General features: G+C 35.1%; 1 protein-coding gene across 2 annotated transcripts in view; it reads left to right on the forward strand.

Annotated features, from left to right (window-relative positions):
• LNPEP (leucyl and cystinyl aminopeptidase) overlaps window positions 1-23,137 on the forward strand; it is a 130,087-nt gene that overhangs the window by 57,155 nt on the left and 49,795 nt on the right. For both annotated transcript variants that reach the window (XM_072597345.1, XM_072597346.1), the window contains exons 3-7: window positions 852-990; window positions 11,175-11,306; window positions 13,166-13,286; window positions 14,031-14,185; window positions 23,009-23,122. In XM_072597345.1, the coding sequence (XP_072453446.1) occupies window positions 852-990; window positions 11,175-11,306; window positions 13,166-13,286; window positions 14,031-14,185; window positions 23,009-23,122 (661 nt within the window). The remainder of the gene's footprint in view (window positions 1-851; window positions 991-11,174; window positions 11,307-13,165; window positions 13,287-14,030; window positions 14,186-23,008; window positions 23,123-23,137) is intronic.

Consider the following 23,137-nt stretch of genomic DNA (forward strand, 5'->3'; position numbering starts at 1 on the left):
CAAAGGCCAAAATTTATTAAGTCCCTTAACAAGCATACTTTCCATGGAGAGGAAGATATAACATGTAAATAGATAAATAACACAGTCTCATTTGATGAGAGAGAGAATGCTAATAACTAAGTATACCAAGAAAGTCTTTCCATAGAATGTTGCCTCACGAGCCAGGTCTTCAAGGAAGCTTGGGATTCCAAGAAGCAGGAGTGAAGGAGTGCGATCTAGGCTTGGGGGGAACATAATCTGTGCAGCAGCATAGAAAATGGAAACCCCGGAGTCCAGTTAGGAATCCGTTGAAATAGTATGGCTGAGTGGATGATATCCTGAACTAGCATGGTTTCTATGTGAGTGGTGGTAGATGGATGTGAGATATGTTTGTTTCTGTAACTTGGCTGGTAAGTGTGTAGAGAATGCTACATTTAGCAACATTTAAAATGTGTGACAGTGACGCATTTGGCCTAAAAGAACTTTGAACATGTCCAGGTGCTCTGTCAACACTAGGTCCCTGTTTCTTCCTTTGTTTAGGTGTTCTTTACATAATCTGCATTCCTTTTTTTTTTCTTCCTTTATAATAAATTAAATTTTAAAAGTAATAAATAAGGCCAGAGTGGTTAGATAAATTCTTAAATGTCTCCTCAGTTAAGGAGCAGGAGAGAGAAAAATGTTGTTTGTTTTTTTTTAATTTATCTCAGGTTAAAAAGGAAGGTATATCAGTGCATATATTTTGAACACTAAGGTTTTTGGTTCTTGATTTTAAAATTTACCATTGACAATAAGTTTGTCATTGATGAAGTGAAGTCAGAGTGGCAAAGTCTGTTCTTTTGTTTGCAATTTTTTTTCATGCATTTTTCTTTTAGATACTTTGCAGCAACTCAGTTTGAACCTCTTGCAGCAAGGTCTGCTTTTCCTTGTTTTGATGAACCAACATTTAAAGCAACATTTACCATCAAGATTGTGAGGGAGGAGCAGTATACAGCTTTATCAAATATGCCCAAGGTAAAGTTTTGTTTCTTGAACGTAAACACTTTTTTTGTGAGTCTTTCTCATTGCTTCATTTCATCTCAGTTATAGCAAAGAATATACTACAGTGGTCCTTTCCACATTGAAACTTTGTCCAGTGCAGTTTCGATATATTGAGGGTTGGTGTAAGAAATTAAATGGGAATTTTAGGGGAGTTTTGTGGAAACTGCAGACAATACGTGAAGACTAGCAGATAACACAGAATCTATGACCAAATACTTAACCCGAATTTTTTACAATAAGGTACTGTAAACACCCTATAAAAGAAAAAAAAAATTCAGACTTCTTCTCTCGTATGAAGGGAAGACCAAAAAATTTTATGTGGATTTTTCAGATCATGGAGTGCCACACTCTAAACCCCCACGATCTGGAAGAAATAACTATACATTCTTTACTAGATGAGATGGCATGACTTAAGATGTCTTAGTATATGTTTGTATTCTTATGTGGAAAGCCTATTGAGAAATTTTAAATGTTTTCAGGAAGATTAGTGGTTAATAAACCTATAGAAAATAAAAACTAGAGGAAGGAATTATTATTTTTTAAAATGTGTTTAGTTCATTTGGTTAGCACTTTGACAAGAAATTGATTTAGAGCTATATCTTAACACTGTACCACATGCTTTAGTGAATTCTAGTTGGATGAAAGACTTAAAATATTTTTTTAAAAGCTATTTTAAAAGGTGGAGGTCTGCCTTAGAATAATGTACTTCTCTCAATTGTGAAGGAAGTATTGCCTTTTTTTTTTTAATCACATAGAAGGAATTATTAGAGACAGGGAAAATGGTGGATTACAAAAAAAATTGAATGGCAAGTAATGTTTTAAAAGAAAAAACAAATAGAAAAAATTATTCATCACATGACAAAATATTGAAAATAGTACAAGAGAACTGGTAAAAATCCCAATCTACAATAAATAATAAAAAATGATAAATTTTAAAGAGAATAAAAATAGATCTTTAATAATTATTTGAAGAATGCTTAACCTCACTTGTAATCAGAGATATAAATGAAAACAACTGAAGTACCATCTCATTCTTATCAAACTGGCAAAAAATAAAGTAATGCAGTGCAATGCTGATTAGAGTATATAGACAAAGGAGCACTCATTCGTTGCTAGTGATTTAAAAGACTTGTAAAAAAAATTTTGAAGAATAGTCTGGCAGCACATAGTAAAAGTTATAAAAAACATTCATGTTTTTTGAGCCATTGATTTAGCTGTTAGGAATATAGCTTAATAGTATTATTGAAAATATCAACAAAAAAAATCTATTGTAAAATTTTCTCATAGCATCATTATTTGTAAGGCTGGGAGGAACCTATAATTAAAAACGAATGTAGGGAACATAAGAAAACTGAAATAATTTTTTGGGGGAATAATACAAGGGGGGGAAAAAAGGCAGAACCAGAACAGAAATACATCCTTCATGTAAGTAGAAAAATGAATGAAAATAATTAAATAGAGAATCCTGATGCAGACTTAGGAAAGAGTACCAAAAAAGTTACAGCATTTTGAGTTGAAATTAATTCAAGTGCAAATAGTTACAAAGCAAATTTAATTTATTGTATTGATGTTCAATATTAAGTCTGTAACTAATCCTTTAAAAAACTATATTTTGGGATGAGCTGAGGGAGACCAGCCAAAGTCAGTGAGTTTCTACCAAGAGAAGTGTCTGATGTACTTGAACAAGTGGGTGATGACACCAATGTAGAATAATATAGAATTTGTCATGCCAGCTTCTTTAGGTAAAGAAATGTGAGATATGAAAAGTTCAAGAGACATAATTTCTGGGTAATCAGTCATTTTATTAATTATGGCTAACGAATAGTTAATAAAAGGATTGGTCACTTGGTTGTCTCTTATGGACCAAAGACCCTTTATGGAACCCCTTCAGTGCTTCTATGCCCTTGGAAGAGTGAGTGTTCCTGAGGGTGAAAATCAATTCTGATTGTGGTTAGCAAGGAGTGAGAGAATGAATATTATAATGGGGGGGGCTTATTCTAATGATGAATAATAATGAAGACTGACGATTCAGTCTTGCACAAAAAGACTTCTCCACATCAGACTACACCCTATATAAGGCAATCTAGAGTCTTAAACTGTGGGTTGAGACCCTCCATAGGGAGGTCTAGACCCAGTTTAAGAAGTGCTGAAGGGGTTGTAAGTGGAAAAAATTTAAGAAGGCCAGATCTAAACAAAAGGGGGAATCCTCTTACACTCAGACTTGTCTGACTAAAACATAGTGGGCCAGAATTCACCACCTTCCCTGTACTAGAGTTTCTTTATCTTTTGATCAGATCTAAATTTTACCAGTTGGGTGCGTCTCACTCAATTTTCATCTTATCATTAACCCTGCCCTTCAAAGGCTGGCTGGATAATATTACAGGGTCTGATTTCTGAATGAGAAAATAGGAAGGAGAAAAACCTTTGTCTTAATTCAATAATTGGTTATTAACATAAGAGAGAAATAATAATTTCTCTTAGAAAGTTGAAATGAGACAAGTCAAATGGAGTGAGAAATTACTGAATTTTTTTTCTTTGGTCAAAAAAGAATGTTTCTAAAACCCTTTCTTCTGTAGATCTGTAATAATATCCTTTCCCTCCATTAGTATAGATTGGTCTATCAGTACCTTCTCATCTAATGTGATAACTGTCTATGTTGTTCCATAGTTTCTTCACCTAACGAACTGGAGGCCTTCCTGTAGGCCTTCTTACATTCCTAGGATGCCAGTGGAGCACTCACGTTGATCTTGTTTTCACTACATAAACCAGCCCGTGTCTTTTCCAATTGTATACTTCCTCAGTGATATGCCTTATGCCACTTTATGAATGAAGGTTATCATTTGAAATATAGAGCCTATTTGCACCCACCATGTGTGTCTCTTTCGTTCTTTGGATCATCTATTTTAATTACTCAGAGATTTTGGTGTTCTCAGCATTGAAAAGACTGGTCTTTGCATTGGGGAAAAGATTAGGGCTATTAAAAGCACTGATCAGCTTCCCAAATGGAATCCAGATTATTTTCATCTTCCCATTTAATTCGTGGCCCACTTTATTGTTCTTCCATAGTTTCTGTTCTAAAGATATGAACTGGTGTACCAATCCAATAGATTGACCATCCGACTTCATGGCGTAGTCTGGATAGTAGACATTTTTAAAGTATTTTTTTCCTGATTGCATTGTAAGACCAGTCTTTTCTGGATAGTCAAGGATCTCTTAATTTATTTTCTTCAACTCATGAAACAAAACATTTGTTACCTCATTGAAATAATCTTTTGAGAAGGATGCAACACAGAGGAAGAATGAAGAACCACTGAGTGTGTTTAGAACCAAGAAATAAGGGATCTGGACACTGAAAAGGAATCAGCTATTTGTACTCCAGGGAACAGTGATAAAGATTCATAGGTACTTCAGGTAAGATATCACTTAATAACAATCAAAGAAAGAAGAGAAAAATAGTGTTAGCTAGGGACTCATTTTTGAAGAGTACTGAAGCAGCTATTTTTCAACCTAATAATAACAGAGAACCTTATTGCCTTCCCCAAGCATATATCTAAAACCTTACAGAGAACCTCCAAAGACTTGTCAGCTTGGATGATTGCTACCCAATTGCTACTGGCAGAAGGAACCTAGAAAGGATTACTAAAGATTACAAAATTATGGACAAGAAACTGAAGCCCTCTTGGGAGTACAGGTGATATTTTCATTGTTGCTGCCCATCAGGGCTTGGAAGACAAAGACAGATTTGGGAAGTTGACAAATGGTTTAGAAGATGATTGCTGAGAAAAGGTTTGGAGGTCTGGAAAATGGCTTAAACTATAGTAATGATAGGCTCCTGGACAAGGAAGGAGTGCATCTGCTTAGAGTTTTGTAAAACTAATCAGAAAAACTTTAAACTGAAGAGGTGGAAGGAGAAACTTGCATCTATACATTTCCCTGAGCTAGATACCCTAGAAAATAGTAAAATGTAGGAAAATGAAGATTTGTTGATAGATGATTCCAGAAATTTGCAGGACATAAAACTTAAGAAAGGAACTACTGATAAAAAAATAATCTTAGATGTCTAAGACAAAAGTTTGACTAATGAAGATTAAATAGATATAAAATGAGATGAATTTTATTTCATAGCTATTACTGAGGCTTGCTGGAATGAGATCCGTGACAATAATGTAGCTGTGGTTGATCTTGCTATATTCAAAGAAACATGATATATCCCTGACGTGTTTGTTTTTGTGTGTGATTGTAGTAATTTTATTTTTATAGGAGCCCTCTTGACATGAGAGATTCCATCATGAATTCATAATCAGCACTCCCAAACCCATAAGAGTGTAAAATACCTGACTGTGTAGATTTGATAACTAGGTATTTGTTATGCACATGTTTGCCTATATTGACCAAATGCTGTTTGTATTTGTCAGGGTGACCAGCTTTATTATCTATAAATCTATCAGATTTGTCATGAGTTTTGTACTAATAATTCAACTACCATCTATAAGTGTGGCATCATTATATTTGTATATTGGCACAAATAACCTCTGCCACTGATTACATGATATGAAAGCTGATTTGATTGAGTGTCTCTTAAAAAACAAGGCACAGTGAGCACGACTTAACACTTTAGGTCAAAATAGATCTGAGCAAAGTAGAACCAGAAATCACCTAATTGTTAATAACCTGAAATTAGAGAAGAAACTACATCGTGTACCTTCAGCTTACTAAAGCTTATGAGGGACCAACTGTAGTCTCATGAGAGACTAGAAAAGTTGTTGGCTGGCCCCTAATTGTCTATTGGTACTGGGTCTGTCTGTCTGGATCTAGCTCCGTACATCCATTACCTTTGGACCTCTGATGTTGTTCTGGGTCATCTCTGTTATACATCCCAAACAAGAAATTTGTCTACTAAGAAGATACCCTCATGAGAAAATCCAGGAAACCTGGTGGACCATGGGATGATAGAGTTAGAGCCTAAAAGGGACCTTAGAAGCTATCAAGACCAACTCCCTCATTTTATAGAAGAGGAAACTGAGGCACAGAGAGGTTAAGTGACTTTCTCATGATCACAGTAAGTATCTGAGGTGGTATTTGAACCTACATCTTCCTGATTCCAGGTATAGTGCCCCCTTTATCACACCACATTTGTCTATCTCTCCATCTCTCTGTCCTTTGTCTCTGTCACACAAAATTACTAATAATTTCTTGGCTTGCTTTACTTGTAATTCCATCCTTCAAAAGGTAAAGGAACCAATAAGAGGAAATTCTGTTCTAGATCTGATGCTCATCAGTAGGGAGAAAGTGATTGCTGGGGTGAGAATGATGAGAAACTTGTAGATGAACAACCACTCTGTCTTGGAGATGAGGAGAGAGAAAGAGAGCTGGCAATAATTTGACATTTTTCAGGCCAATTGAAATAAAAAAGCATTTAAGTGCTTACAATATGCTAAGTACTGACCTGCCAATATAACTTTTGGGAGGGCAGATTTTTGAAAAATTTTCTTTTTTTATTATGAACTTGACAAACATAAAGGTGAATATTTTCATGTACACAGAATAGAAAATAGATTGTTTATGAAATTAGGAAACCAGTACTATTTTATTTACATTTTGGAACTTTTTAAAAGTATATGTTAAATTTAACGTTGTAGTACCAACACTGTCCTGCTTATTTGTGTCTTTTTCTCTAAAAGTGCCCAGTTCGGGAAAAGGATAAAGAGAATCTCATGGCCTAAAATTTTACAGGAAAATTCATGCCAGGATGGCAGCTTCTCCAAAATGAAATTCTGAGGATACAAAAAGAAACAGTTTCACTGAGGAGGAATAAGTAAAATTGTCTAAGGAATCCATTGTGGATATATAACCAACTTATCAACCAACGTAGATTGTTTTTTTTAACCAGTATGTTTACTTTTATTCATCAGTCAAAAGACACATAGTTTAAAGCAAAGATAGATGATCTAGGCCAAGTAAGAAGAGTAGCCAGATATATTTCCACCATAGCCCTGGGGCACTTTGCCCCCATCAATAAGAAAAATGGGCACGCATATTGATAACACTTAAAGGGTGTACACATAGGGAATGCATGTGACAGGTCAGGCATGTGGAGTAGCATATTTGTACCTTATATATATAGTGAGGGTACAAGTAAGTAAAGGAAAGTATCCTGGGAACACATGCAGCTAAATCAGAAATTTGGAGAAATACACATGCAGGTAATGTGTGTGATCAGGTGACATTTAAAAAAAAAAAGATTAATACTTTTATTTTCACTTCCAAATTCTCTCTCTGTCCTTCCCCCTCTTCTACCGATTGATAAGGCTAGAAATATGATACCCATTAGGCATAGGAAGTCATGCAAAACATAACCCTGACTGTAATCTCTTTTTACTTACTTTGGATATAAAAATTTTATTAGCCATTTTGATTCTGTCCATAGATCATTTTCCTTGGCAAGGAATACAGAAACAAAAGAAAAATCGGGCAGTTTTCTTTTTTCTCTGCCTAGTTATCATCATCCTATCCACCATGAGCAGCAGCCCACTCTATTCTTTGCTAATCTTCTTTTCCCCATACAGCTAAAAATGAAAAAATTGCTTTTGTTATCCCTTCCTTTTTTTTCTCCCCAACCTCAGCTTATTCTGTGTTTACATGTTCCTGATCCTGTTTTTAAATGACTGTGACACACCTTTATATTCATGCTCTTGCTATCTGCACTTATTTCAGTCTTCTCTCTGGGTCTTTTAAAAATCTAAGTTGAGGAGGTTTTCTTAAAATGATTAAAAAAATGAAAAATTAAAATATCAAAAATCAAAAGCAAGCATTAACTGTAATGAGAATAAGTTAGATGCCTTCCTAATAAGGTCAGGGATGAAGCAAAATTGTCTACTATCACCATTATTTTTCATTGTTGTACTAGAAATACTAACTATAGCAATAAGATAAGAAAAAGAAGTTGAAGGAATAAGCAAAGGTAATGAGGAAACAAAACTTAATTAGTTTTTGTTAAATAGTGAGTTCTTGTTTCAGCAGCTGTGATCTTTAGGTTTGTCAAACTTTAAGTTACTATGTTCATTTGATTTCCTTTTCTGAAAACAACCTCTTCATATTGTTTAATCATTTATCAGTTGGAAAGTAGCTCTTGCTGTTATATATTTGACTCAGTTCCCTATACATTTGAGAAATGAAACCTTTATTAGATTTGCTATAAAAAAAAAAATTCACCCAAGTTTCCAGCTTTTCTTCTAATTGTGGCTACATTGGTTTTGTTTGTGCAAAAAAATTTTAAATTTTACATACTGAAAATTATCCATTTTACCTTCTATGAACTTTTCTCTCTCTTATTTGGTCATAAACTCTATCCCTATCCATAGATCCTATCCACAGTTTTTTTTCCATGTTCCTCTAATTTGCTTAAGATATCATCCTTTATCTCTGTATCTTACCCATGTTGACCTTATCTTTGTATACAGTATGAGATGTTGGTCTATGCCTAGTTTCTGCCAGACTACTTTCTAGTTTTTTCAGCCACCTTTGATGAGTTCAGATTATGTCACTCACATGAACTACATCCTGTGGTCTTGACCAAACTGGTAGGTATGATTGCTGATTCATTGTCAGCAATCTTGGAAAATCATGGAGGGGGTCTGCAGAATTAGGGTTGGATAAATATTGCTTCTCTTTGGCCAGTGAATTTGACTTCCTAGCAAAATTCTAGAATGTATTATTGGAAACATTTAGAAAATTCTAGAATGTATACATACGTACATAATACATGTGCATATAACATATATAATACATATCATTATGAATTATTAGAAACAGAAAAGGAAGCAATGATTGCTAAGAACCAGCTGGCTTTAACAAGAAAAGGCTACCCCAAACTAACATAATTACCTTTGCCGGGGGCGGGGCTAGTATGTGTGAAGGGAAACAAGGTTACTAGATTTGGTAGTCCCTCATACTGTTCATGTGTAAAAGATGGAATTATGTGGGCTAAACTCTGGCTCATAGGAATTCTATCAGGTTGAATGGCAAGACTCAAAAAATAATCATTTATGTCATCTAGGAAGAAACTTTCTAATGGAACACCTTAGGAATCTTGGCTTTGCCCTGTGCTGTTTAAAATTTTTTTCCCCAGTGATTTGAATAAAAGCATATGTAACATGCTTCAGATTTGCAGATCACAAAGCTGGAAGGAATAGATAACACATTGAATAAAAAGATACAAAAAGATTTTGATATGCTAGACCATCACGCTGACTCAAACAAGATGACATTTAATAGGGATAAATGTCATCTTGCACACTTAGATTCATTAAACTAACTTTCTAAGTACTAGATGAGACCAAGGGAAGCAAGGAGAGAGTAGTTTAGGTAATTTGTCTAAAAATGAATAGTTTTAGTGGTAGGTGCATTATAATTAAGCTGTATGATATGGCAACCAAGAAAGCTAATGTAATCTTAGGTAGTATTAGGAGAGACAGAACATCCAGGAATAAGGATGTCCTAATTCACTGTATTCTGCCTTAGCTAGACCATATTTGGATGATTGGGTTCTATTCTGGGCCTTTTAGGAGGTTTTTTCCCAGACTAGAGAGTACTCAGAGCTGGGCAGTCTGGATACCAAAGGGCCCCAGATTCATTCCTTAAAAAGTTGGATGTTAGAAAACTTACAGAGGAAGAGGTAATGAAGAGGAAGATGTGGGAGTTACCATCATGTAGGTGGAGGACTTTCGTTTGGACAAGGAATTAGTCTCTTGGTTTCAGAGAGTAAAACAATGAAGAGTGAATAAATTGAAAACTGGAGGAGAGTTTAGAAGCCATCTTTGAAAGAGGCAGTCCAACCTCCTTATTTTGCAGATGAGGAAACTGGCTCAATGAGGCTAAGTGACTTTCCCAGGTTCAGATAGCTAGTAAATGTCTGAAGCAGGATTCAAACTCAGGTCTTCCTGACTCAGGACTCCAGCACTGTTATCTAGTTGCTTGGGTGGGGAATTCTAGTGTATCATCTAACTGTATCCAGTCTTTATTTATGGAAAAACTTCCTGACAATAACGACTATCCAAAACTTGAGTAGGCTGTCTCAAGGGGTAGTGGGTTCCTCCCTCACTTAAGATCATCTCATAAAGACTGAATGATTATTTGTTGGATGTGTTGTAAAGGAAATTTTTTTGTTTTAGTTTTTAGTACAAGTTGGGCTAGATTCTGGCCTCTTAGGTTCCTGCTGCCTCTGAAATTCTGTGATTCCTGTTCACATATCCATTCAAAAGATATATGTTAATATAGTACTTTGGGGGTTTTAGAGAACACTTCTTGCGTTGCTTGGAATTCACTCCCACTTTCTGAAAACGATGAACAAGAGAATAAAACAAACAAGAAGTATGAACTATGCTTTGTTTGCTAGGCTTTGGGCTTTTTACTTTTTTACTATATGGCACTAGAAAGTAACATTCAGTCCTATAGAAAGTAACATTCATAGCTCTCTGAGTCAAACAATATGACTATATCTCCTTATTCAGCCTTCGAATTGAAATACTATCTGTGCCAGTTAAGTTGAGTTTTACTAGTTTCTAGAGAACTCAGTTCTTAATATGGCGAAGTAGCATGGTAGGGTATTCAGGACCCGTCTTTGTCATTTGCTATCTGAATAATTGTTCATATGTCACAACCTCTCTAACCCTAAGCTTCCCTGTCTGTAAAATGGATATGATACTTATACTATTTATTTCATCAAGGTGTGTGAAGAAAACACTTCGATTAATTGAAATGAATTATAAAATAAACTAACCTACACTTCTGTTTGAGTTCTTGTACATTTCTTATGAGATTGGCACATGGTATTATTTTATTGGTTAAAAAGACTGAGACTAAACCTGTGATGTAAATTCATGTTTTTACAGATGTAAAATATATCCACATCTTTATTGTGCATCATCTATTCATATTTACTTGTCACAATTAGTTGTTGGTTTTTTTCCAGAGACAATTGGTGTTAAGTGACTTGCCCAGGGTCATTCAGCTAGTATGTATCTGAGGCTGAATTTGAACTCAGATCCTCCTGACTCCAGAGACAGTGCTTTAGCCAGTCCTTTATCTACTGCATCACCCAGCTGCCCCTACAATCATATTTTCTAATAACTATTATACTTCCCCTCCATTTTTTTTAGAGGTCATCTGTTCCAGTGAAAGGCAAACTTATTAAAGATGAATTTTTTGAGAGTGTGAAAATGAGTACATATCTGGTTGCCTTCGTTGTGGGAGAATTGAAGAATGTAACCCAGGAGACCAATGGAATTTTGGTATATTGTTTTATTTGTACCTTTAAACCTGTTTTACTTGAATGTGGATGTTAAGATGTTAACTGTTAAGAATTCTAATCATTTCTTATGCCCCAAACACTCTGTTTTGTGCTCATTATCTTATTATCTAAACAGACTGTGATAGACCTGATCTAGTAACTGGAAATACACAATTTAAAATTCATCTGATATAGGTAATTGATTAAAAGAGAAACTTGGTAGGCTGTGATAATATTTTATAAAAAACTTGTGGTGAATCAATCTCCACATTATAGAAAAACAGGAAGAATTTATTAATTACAATTCTATTTATACTTCTTTTATAAAGACTAATCATTATCTTAAAGATCTACTTTCATTTGCCATTAATGCCTGTTACATAGTGATAGTTTATCTGTATTTCTGCTAAAAGCGCTGAGTCAGTCCTTTCACAGGCTCACACTGCAGTAAAGGCATAGAATTTTCCTTGAGCTAATCAGTTGACTGTCCTTTACTCTAAAGTTTTAAACACAATTCATTCACTAGTTAGCTAATTTACTACCAGGTTGTAAACATAATCCACCATTCCAATATGTAACAGTTAGATTTTGTTTTCTTACTTAAGTGGGAAAAAAAAGAATTATTAAACCACTGCACAACTGCAGTCTGATCTTTTTCTACAAAATGCATATGACACTGCTAATTGAGACTGGTCTGAAATATATATGTGTGTGTATACATGTGTGCATGTGTGTATAAATGTGTGTGTGTCTTCCTCACCCTGCATAACATGCAGTTAGCAAGTTTTGTGAATTTTATCACTAACACGTCTCTCTCATCTGACCCTGTTTTACTCATGGTTACCTCCTCCACCGTCACTTCTTATCTGGATTTTTGCAAGAGCTTACTTTTTAACTTCCTGCCTTAAGTCTCTTTCTGTTTTAGCCTATGTAGATGTGCACATACTTTCTCTTTCTATCTGTCTCTTCCTCTGCCTCTGCCTCTGTCTCTGTCTCTCTCTCTCTCTCTGTCTCTGTCTCTCTGTCTCTCTCTGTCTGTCTGTCTCTCTCTCTCTCTCTCTCTCTCTTTCTCTCTGTCTCTCTCTCTCTCATCAATACTTACTACCTCTAGGACCAAATAAATACAAACTCTTCTGTTTGGTATTTCAAGCCAAATTTCCCTTCTTGCTGTTTCCCATACCTGGCACATACATACATCTCCCATCTCTGTACTTTGCAAAAGTTGTCCCCCATACCTAGAATGCATTTCTGCCTTGTAGAATCCCTCCTTTCCATCAAAGTTTATATTGAATGCTGCCTCCTACATGAGGCCTTTCCTGCAAGTGTGCCCCTCACCCAATTACCTTATATTTACCTTCCATGTACCTATTTTGTATATAGTTGTGTCCCTGGATAGGAGGGATTGTTTTCATTTTTATTCTTTGTATCTCTGGGGTTTAGCATAGTGTTTGATGTTTAATAAATGCTTATTGATTGTTTTCCTGATTCCCTTAGTTACGAGTGCTCCCACCCTCAAATCACTGAGTATTTCTTTTCTATAAATCCTGTATTTGCCCATCTTTGAATGAATATATCCTCTAATAAAGTTAAGCTCCTTAGTTCTATCTCAGTTACCATTAATTGACATTGATCGATGGTATAGCCCCTGATGGGTTTTGTAGATGAAGATCCTGTGGTCAAGATTCCAGGAAGGGAAGTGGAACAGGTCTCACCTTGAGGACAGTGCTTTCTCCAGTACAGGGATATTGTGGGCAGTTTTCCATTGAGCCTGTAGACTTGACCAAGAAATCTCAATTCCTTTCTTCTACAATTATGTTTGAATTTTTGTTCTAAATAGAGTTTCTTGTTACTTGGTTTTAGGTTTCCATTTACACTGTGCCAGAGAAGATTGACCACGCCACACCTGCTCTGGATATAGCAGTGAAGCTTCTTGAATTTTATCAGCACTATTTTGAAATCAAGTACCCTCTTCAGAAATTGGGTAAAAATGTCATCCTATTTCTCTTGCCTTCTTTTAAGTTTACAGCATTCTTTTGTCAGGGAGCTAATTTGTGTGCTATATATCTTAGGAGAAAATATGACAGAAATAGTGTTCATACGAATACAGTTTCTAAATAACTTTTAGGATTGTGATATAGGCTGATTGTATGCCACAGCTAAAACACTTGGATATTTGAAGGACTGTGGCAGTGGAGGTATACATGTGCATGCACACACACATACACACAGACAGGACTGTATATGGATACACAGACATATGACAATTTGAAGACATACACTGAACTTTCAGATTAAAATTCATTTACTGAAAACTGTTTCAGTAAGTAATTAAAATGTTAATGTATAGTGCCAGTAGGTCTTCAAAAAAAGACATAATGACTTATTTGATAGGGTTGCATGTTGGTTGACAGAAGACTGTCTTAATTATATCCCTCCTCCCTTTGCAGAATGGTCCTTTTTGGAGAAATTGAATTTTTTGCTTTTTTTTTGCTATGGAGCCATAAAATCAAAGCTCCAAATGGGTTTTGATCACATCTTTCTCATCTTCCAGGGAGATTGATAGAAAGTGCTGTGCTTGAGGGAGGAAGGTAGCAAGGGTGTCAGTGTAGCAAAAAACTTAGAGCCTCAATGATGAAAGCATTTTGCTTAAATTAAAAAAGAGAAATGGTTGCTGTATTTAAGCAGAAAAAAAAAAACTGAGTCACCTTTTTTCCTTTGTTTCCAGATTTGGTAGCTATTCCTGACATTCAGGCTGGAGCTATGGAAAATTGGGGTTTGATCACTTTCCGAGAAGAAACACTCTTATATGATAATCATACTTCTTCAGTAATGGATAGAAAGCTGGTTACAAGAATAATTGCCCACGAACTGGCCCACCAGGTATTGCAACTAAAATATTTAACTAAATTCCATGGCTATTGTCTGTTTCTTATTGCTAATAATGTTTTACAATGTAAAAATTGCCCTCTTTGTATATAATGGAGGTTTCTATAATTCAAACTTAGCTTTCTAACCAATAGCTGATATTTTTCCCCATAACAGAACTCATGGCTCCCCCATGCCTCTCTTTCTCCCCAAGTTCCTTTATTTCAATTGAAGGGCAATACAACACAGTCTTTCTAGTCAACCAAGGTTTCGGAGCCTTGAAATCTTTCTTGACTCTTTTTCCCCACTTTCTTCTTCTTCATCTGACCCCAACAAATCTAATCAACTCCCAATTCATCCTCCACACCATCACTATGGACTATCCCTTTTTCTCTGCTAACAGCTCTGGCCTAGATGATTACAATGCTTCCTCTGGCTCCAGTCTTTCCTTTGTATAATTGCCAAATTGATCTTCCTAAAACACTGGTCACTTTCCTACTCAGAACTCTTAAGTGGCTCCCAGGCTAAAATAGTCATTTTTTAGCCTAACATTTAAAGCTCTCTACAATCTAACTCCTACTTATGTACCTGGTTGTATTTCATATTACTCTTCTCCAAAGAGTGCTATCTCTGGAAAATCTGCCATGATGGAAAGACTTTGGATATGATCCCAGTAACAGACTGAATATACTTTCCAAAGACCAACCTAGCTAAGTATGGAGAGATTCATCATCAACAGGCTGGGTTATAACTTGGTTATAACATCACAATGTTCTATATTCTTGTGTTGCCTTTTTCTGCTAGTGGCACTGGTAGAATAGTGCAAAAGGAAGCAGAGGCACCATATTCTTCAGTACATTCTAAGTGAATATGTGGCATTAATGTTATTAATCAGACTATAAAAAATTAGAAGAGAAACAGAGCATATACCCCTCATGGCTATGAAGAGATGTCAGATAAGAGATAGAGAGGTGATTGTAAGATAGAGTAGACAACTTTGATTACCTAAAGCTAAAAAGCTTCTGTACAGGTAACATAATGCACTAAGAATAAGAAGGGAAGGGATCAAATAGGATTTCTCTAATAAGCATTTGGTAACTGAGGCATCTAAACAATGAATGAATATATCTATACACACACACACATACACACACACACACACACACACACACACACAAGATTAACCATTTTTCCATAGATAGTGGTCCAATGGATATGAATAAGCAGTTCCCAAAAGAATTGCAAAATATTTATAATCACATGAAAGAATGACCCAGATCACTAATAAAAAGAGAAACGTAAATCATACAAGCCTGAGGTTTTTACCTTATACCCTGCAAATTGACAAAGATGGCAACAGTCAATATTTGAAAGGTTGTGGAATAAAGTAGAAGCCCATCAGATGGGAAATGGCAAAACGAATTGTGACACATAAATGTAATAGAATATTACTATGCTTTAAGAAATGATATGTGTGAGGAATACAGTAAAGCATGCAAAGAATCTTATGAATTGATATGAGCCAAGAAAACAATATACACAATAACTACCACAATGTAAAGAGAAATGACAACCATACACCAGTGTAATAAAATTGGAAAGATCAAATATGACTCAAATGAAGAGATATGAGAATACCTCCAACCTAGCCTTTCATGGAGGTAGGAGATCCACAGGTATTACATGTTATACATTTTCAAACTTTTTCCAACATATTGATCAGTTGTGTTGACTTTTTTCCTGTTTATAAAAAATACTCTGTTATATGGGATGGTTCTTTGGGGAAGGGTGGGAGAAGGATACCAGAGATAACTATGATGATATAAGAAACAGAAGATATAGATAACTCTTTTTTTAATAAAAAGAAAAGGGAATAAAGGGAACTAAGAATCACATCTTTTTAAATTATATATAAATTTTAACTTGATAATGCTCTAAATTAGAGATCCTTTTTCAGTGACTGCCAATGGACATACTACCAGAGGAACTAAATGATATCAATCTTGGCATAATATTTTAAAAAGACATAGATAGCAATAAAAATAGTAGGAAATTTTAATGTTCCTCTCTCAGAGTTGGACAAATCTAACAGAAAGATCAACAAAAGGGAAAATAGAAAATTGAACATATTGCTGGAGAAATTATCACCTTCTGAATGGAATTACTAAGGAATTATAAAATTGATAAACCTTTAGCCAACCAGATTTAAAGGAAAAAGGCAAGTAATCAGATAAATATCAAATGAACAAGGTAAGATCACAGCAAAACCAGAATAAGACAGAAACTTATCAAAATCTACAATGCACAGTTAAATTCTGACAGTATTGAAAATACTTAATAAGGTTTCCTAAAAAATGTAAGATACTCAAAATAACAGATTATTAAATAAAGAGCTTAAATAATCCAATCTCAGAAAAAGAAATCAAAGTAGCTATTAAAATCCTGATCTTGATGGATTTACAAGAAAATATTGTTAGTCCTTTAAAGAGTAATTAATACCAATATTATACAAATTATTCTCAAAAACTAAGGAATCAGTACTCACCTAGCTTCTCTATTTGACAAATACAGTCTAATACCCAAACAGAGAAGGATAAAGTAATGAAAGAAATCAAAGAAACAACTTGTAATTATTTGTGATAATTATACGAACTATAGACCAATATCAGTAAGGAATATCAGCAGAATTTTTAAGCAATCTCCTATAAAGCACTCTCACTATAAGTGGAATTTATCCAAAAGAGAATTTGCCACTAAATGGCAGGATCATAAGTTAAGATTAGGCTTTAGAAGCCAGTGAACCCAACCACCTCATTTTACAGATGACAAAATAGACCAAGTGAGATAATGACTTTCCCAGAATCATACAACAAGTAAGTGTCTGAGGTAAGATTTGAATTTAGGATTTTCTGACTCATATAATGGCAATCAAATTAGGATCTTTTGCTGTTTTTGTTTTACTAAAAGTGTCTTCTGATTGAATAATGTGATTGGGCAGGATCTTTCCCACCCATTAATGGGCCTGCCCATTAAAGGGAGTTTGATTAGGGAAGATTTGCAGGAATACCCACAGCTTTTGTTAAAGAGAGGCACTGATTCTCAAGAGTTGGGAAGCCCTCTGGCTCTAAAAGAAAAGTATAAATACTCTGAGGGTGAGGTTTTACTTTGGGGCTTAATTTTGGTAAGAAGGTTTGAGTGCCAGATGAGGATTCTGGGAAGCCTCTAACAAGTCCTCCAGCTTTGAAAACCGAGATGTCATGCTTACCTCTTTGGTAACTGGTCAGACAGCTGTACCTGTCTGTTGAATTATGGTCAGACAGAGGAAGCCATGTCTGTTGATTATTTTGGGGTTCATCGTGTTGACTCCCCTGAACTAGGTGAATTAGTTAAAGGAATGATACATGTGCTTGATTAAAATGATTGTTAACCCCTCAAAAGTTGCCTTTCCTTTTATGAATGCAGATCTAAGAACCTGTGATAGCAGGCCCCCTTGTGTATGTTGGGGTGCTTACTGATACAACTCCAAACTCAGGGCTTTATCCACTCAATCACATGGCTACTTTTGGGTAGCTCACAGTTTTGTGTTGTTTTTTTGAGAGTAATTGTCAGAATTGATTTTAGCATGCAATCAAAAACATCAAGAAACAACATAGAATCGTAGGCGAACATTTCATGGGCTAGTTGGTCAGTAATAATGGATGAAAGAATAGACACAAATGTAGATTATAATAATTTCATAAAGATATTCAACTTAGATAAATGAATTTACATAATGAAACTAAAAAAAGCCAAAGAAGTTAGCAGCTCTTTTACTTGTTTTCCATGGGGAGAGATAAAGGTAACATCAGTTTAGAATATAAATTGGTTAGTAAAATTTTACAGAAAAGATTGATGGAAAATCACCTACAGTGTTTCCTCATAAAACAGAGTAGCTGTGGAGAGTAAAAAATAGTTTAAAAGATAGCTTGGCAAGATTTCAGTAAGAAAAGTCATCCCAAGGCCACCCAACCATGAAAATGGAAGAAAGACAGCAAGTAGAAGAAAAAGCTGCAAAGATTTTTTTTTAATTAATTGAATTGTTTTCAGCATAAAGGATAGTAAAATTGTCACACTTAGATTCTAACATTAAAACCCTGTATTTACTTGCAGAGGAGATAGAAAAGCCACAAGGATGAGAAAAGCAGCTAAATTAGGCTAGTGTTACATAGGGCAGTGTATCAGTGGATAGAGGGCCAGGCCTGGAGTCAAGAAGACTCATCTTTCTGATTTCAAATCCAGCTTCAGATACCCTGTGACCCTGGGCAAGTCACTTAATCCTGTTTGCCTTAGTTTTCTCATTTATAAAATGCACTGGAAAAGGAACTGGCAAACCATTCCAGTATCTTTGCCAAGAAAACCCCAAATGAGGTCATAAGGAATCAGACACAGCTGAAAAACAACAGGATACCATCACTACCATATAGAGGAAATTCATGTTGGAGGTGACATATTTGTGAGGTTCTTGAGGGAGAGGAAGTTACCAAAATTCTCATACCTTTTTAATAGCAAATAGATGTGTCCAGGGAAACATAACTACCTCCTTATCTATATCTTTCCCATCTATACAGTATTTTTATTAGAATTTTGCCATATTCATCAAGAGCATTCTTGATAGGGTGGCTAGTAGGTAAGCATTCACAAGTGATATTCCATAGTAGATCACAATTTCAGCATCAAATAATTATCAGAAAGATAAAGAAGATAGAAGATTTCACCAGGTTTATTGTTTTCTTTTCAAATAGAACCAAATGCTTCTTTTGAGATTTTTCCACCAAGGTGTCTCCCATCCCTACATTAAAGTTTTCAAAATTCTTTGGAAGATAGTTTGAAGTCTTTGTCACATGAAAATTATTTGAGGGAACTCTACATGTCTAGCATGGACAAGACAATTGCAGAACATAATAGCTATCTTCAAGTATTTGAAAGAATATCTCGGGGAGAAGGGGTTAAACTTGTTCCCTTTGGCCCCTGGGGACTAAACCAGGAGCAGTGGACAAAAGCTGCAAAGAGACAGATTTGGGTTCAGTGTCCAAAAAAACTTCTTAACAATTAGTGCTGTCCAGAAATGGAACGAGCTACCTTAAGAAGTAACGTATTCCCCCTCCTTGGAGGACATCAGGATAAGGCCAGATAAGCCTGTCAGGTATATTATAATGAGACTACCATCTTTCATGTTATGTGTTGAACCAGAGGACCACTGAGGTTTTTTCTAATTTTTAAATTCTAGAAACCTTGTATGATTATCAGTATTGGGTATAGCATAAAACAGGGGCACACAGAATTCAAGTTGAAGAGGGATTCTCTATGGAAAATGAGATCCTCCAGTTATTCCTCTTATTTTCAGAAAATGTTTTCCTAGATGCCTCAAGCCCTAGAACATTGTTGAGCCTTTAGGAAAAAATGTGGAACCCTTCAAAAAAAAATTTGACTGAACTTGGAGGTTCCCAAACTTTCATGGTGGCCTTAGAGACTCCCTAATTTTTTCATGGAGCTGCTAGACTTAAAGAAATACCTAATAGTTATTAAGTATTTAGGTACAAACAGCTTAATAAGTATTTATGTCCTGACAACTTAGTAGCCACTTAAAAAAATAATACTCATAAATTGGGGGAAAAAATTGATTTCATTCTTAAATAACCAAAGTTACTTACTAATGGAATGTTACCTGTTGGGTAATGTTACTTCTCATAACCTTGGAATCAGAATGGACGTCATCACCCTCATATCCTAGTTTATGTTATTTTTTGCACCATACTTTTTATTACAGCAGTCACTGAAAATGCAACTAAACAAAGATGATGTTGCAAATGAGAACGTTTGAAAAGTTATTGGCATAGCCTGAAGTACAGCTAAGCCAGAACCTATCTCAGGCATTAGCAAGTGTTATCGAAACAAATGTAGCAAGATCTAATGTTGAAACTTAACTACTTTTAAGTAGTTTACACAGTATCCAACAGATATTGACTATCTCTGTGTTTACTTCAGATTTTAAATATCCCATGGTGCCTCTGGCAAGTTTGCTGCAACTCAAGAGTGCTACAACATACAGTTTAGAAACCAGAGGCCTAAGCCATTCACATAGGAAAAACCAAGAAATATGTAAATAATGTATATTGCTCAAATTATATTATGCAGTTCGATGGATATCCTCTAGATAGTTTGTCAGGGACATAGGGAAAGAGGGAGAAGGAAATAATGTATATACACACATAGCAAGTACATTTACTGTCTAGGACAAACAGTAAAAATTTCTGAGTGAGGTCGAAAATTAAACAGAAAGAGTGGACTGGATCACAGTTAGGAAACTGCAGAACTCCTTTAATGATCTCAGAAACAAGGACTCAGTGTTTTCAATACCAGTATTCATGTACCATACACTACCAAACGTGGTATATGACTAAAGGGCATGAAATTCTACACTTTCTAAAAAATTAAAAATAGATACCACTTCAAGGTAATGGACAGGTACATTGTGGGCATGTGCAGACTGCAGTCCATAACACAGATCTTTGAAGAATAGGAATAAATGAGGACAGCAAGGAAAATGTATGAATAAAAAACGAGATGACCTGGAACAAAGCCAGCTGGATAAGCTGTGTATTCCACTAGTCTCTTTATGAAGTCTGGAGGAATTGAGAAAAGCTCTCAGCTTGTTGGATGAACTTCCTGTGACAAACTTATCAGAGAAAAGGACCAGAGTCATACAGGATGGTCAAGAATGAATAGATTTCCTTTTGCATTGTTGGAACAAACACCAAGATTGAGGCATTCACAGAACTATTTGAGAATACTTTGTATTTATCTGTAGTCTGGTTGTATCTATCCCTCTTTTAGAATTTAAGTCCTTTGAAAGTAAGGACTGTTTAATTACTTAAAAGTACCTTACACATAGTAATAAATCTAACATCTTAATAAATCTAACATAACCACAGAATTTCAGAATTAGATCATTCAGAAGCTATCTAGTTCAACTTGTACCTGCACAACATGATGACTTCGTTCATGTTTCCCAGGTCCAATTTCCTATACCTCCAATCCCTTGTTGGAATATTGGGGCAACCTTAGAGAAGGCACTAATTATGTCATGTTCTAAACCTTGATCCCATTGGTATGAGAAACCCCTAGAAATGTCTCATTGACCTCTGTACTGAGATGGGAAACAATTTGAAAACCCTTGTAGATGAGATTTGTATGTACAAACAACCATTGGTTGGTGGTAGATTTGTTTGCTCATAAAGAGTCTCTTTGACCTATACCACTTTCTCATGCCTCAGTAATTACTTCTTGTAATTATGTTCCCTCCTTCCCTCTTACCTCATGAGAGAAATTGATGAAGAGAGGACTAAAGAGTTCTTAAATTTGGTTTTTTAAATATGCATCATTTGGGGGGAGGAATATTGATTTTGAATCCTATAAACTGTCTGTAATTCAGGCAACTTAGAAAAAACCAAAAGACTTAGGTTCTTTTTCCTGCCCCCCAGGAACAAGGAAGAAACAATCTCTCATCTAAGCAATCAGTATGAATGCTAATTGGTCCATTTAGTTTTAATTCACCAAACCGAAACGCTGGTTGCACAACATATTCACTCCTATGTATAGTCGCATAATATACAGCAGTGCTGTAGGAGGCACTAAGTTTATATATGTGACATAGTCCCTGCTTTCATGGAGGGATTTTATAGTCTTAAGGGAAAGAGAGTATGGTATGATACACACATGAATAAACTCTGTTACGTAGGATTTAGGGCAGGATCATTTAGGCTGACCACCTCAGCTCCAAAAGGAAAATAATTTTCTTGAGGTGCTGGGTAATAGGTAGTGGGAAAGGAATTCAAATACAAGCTCTCTGACTATAAACCTTATACTTTTGCTATTTTACCATGCTGTTAAATATATTAGAGATACTTATCTATTCATTCATCTCTAACTAGAAAATCACTGGTCTATCAGAAGGTGAAGCAGTAGAGAAGTATTACCAAATTTATTCAGTTTATAAAATATGATAGGGAAATAAGGAGAATTTTTAGAGCGTAAAAAAATCACAAAGTTAAGATGTAAGTAAGATTTTTTTTTCATATAATATAAGACGTGCTGGGCAGAAAATCATTCATCTCTTTTCTCCCAGTCTGTGCTTTTCAAATGTGGAATGTTTTCCTCTATTTTAAAGGTAAATTTAGATCACTTTAGTAGTTCTCTTGCTGTTTATTTTGGATATAATTCATTCTGCTTGTATATCTGTGCATTTGAGCACAGAGTCCTGTCGCATTTTGTAATAATAATCCTAGCGAGCATTTATGTATCACCTACTACATGCCACATTCTGTGCTAAAATGCTTTGTAAGTATCATTTCATTTGATCCTCACATCAACCCTGGAAGGTAGGTGCTATTATTATCCCCATTTTATGGATGAGAAAATTTTTATTTTTAATGATTTATTATAAAATTAATATTAAACATCATTTCAACAAATTAAACTTGCTTTGCTACTATTACATTTACATAACTGAATCTTAGTGGTTAAAATATCATTATTTATTTACTCCCTCTAAGTCTTTACCACTTTTCTTTATTCAGTTTCATTCTTCTCCCCACCCTACCTATTGATATTTATCTATAGTATTTCCTTTTTTTAAAGCATCAGAATATACTCTCTCCACCCCTACTAATCTTTCTTTGTAACAAATAATCTAATTAGATATCAGAAATGTTCCCCTTTTTGCAAATTCTTAGAAATTTTCTGAGAACACATATATTTTGCCAATCAGTTCTTTGTTTGTCCTCTGTTTTTTCCTCTTAGTGGTTTGGCAACTTGGTAACTATGCATTGGTGGAATGATCTTTGGCTAAATGAAGGATTTGCTACTTTCATGGAGTATTTCTCCTTGAGCAAGAATTTCACAGAGTTATCAAGTGTAAGTACTACTCTT

This window comes from Notamacropus eugenii, chromosome 3 (assembly GCF_028372415.1).
Source record: "Notamacropus eugenii isolate mMacEug1 chromosome 3, mMacEug1.pri_v2, whole genome shotgun sequence".
Taxonomy (NCBI): Eukaryota; Metazoa; Chordata; class Mammalia; order Diprotodontia; family Macropodidae; genus Notamacropus; species Notamacropus eugenii.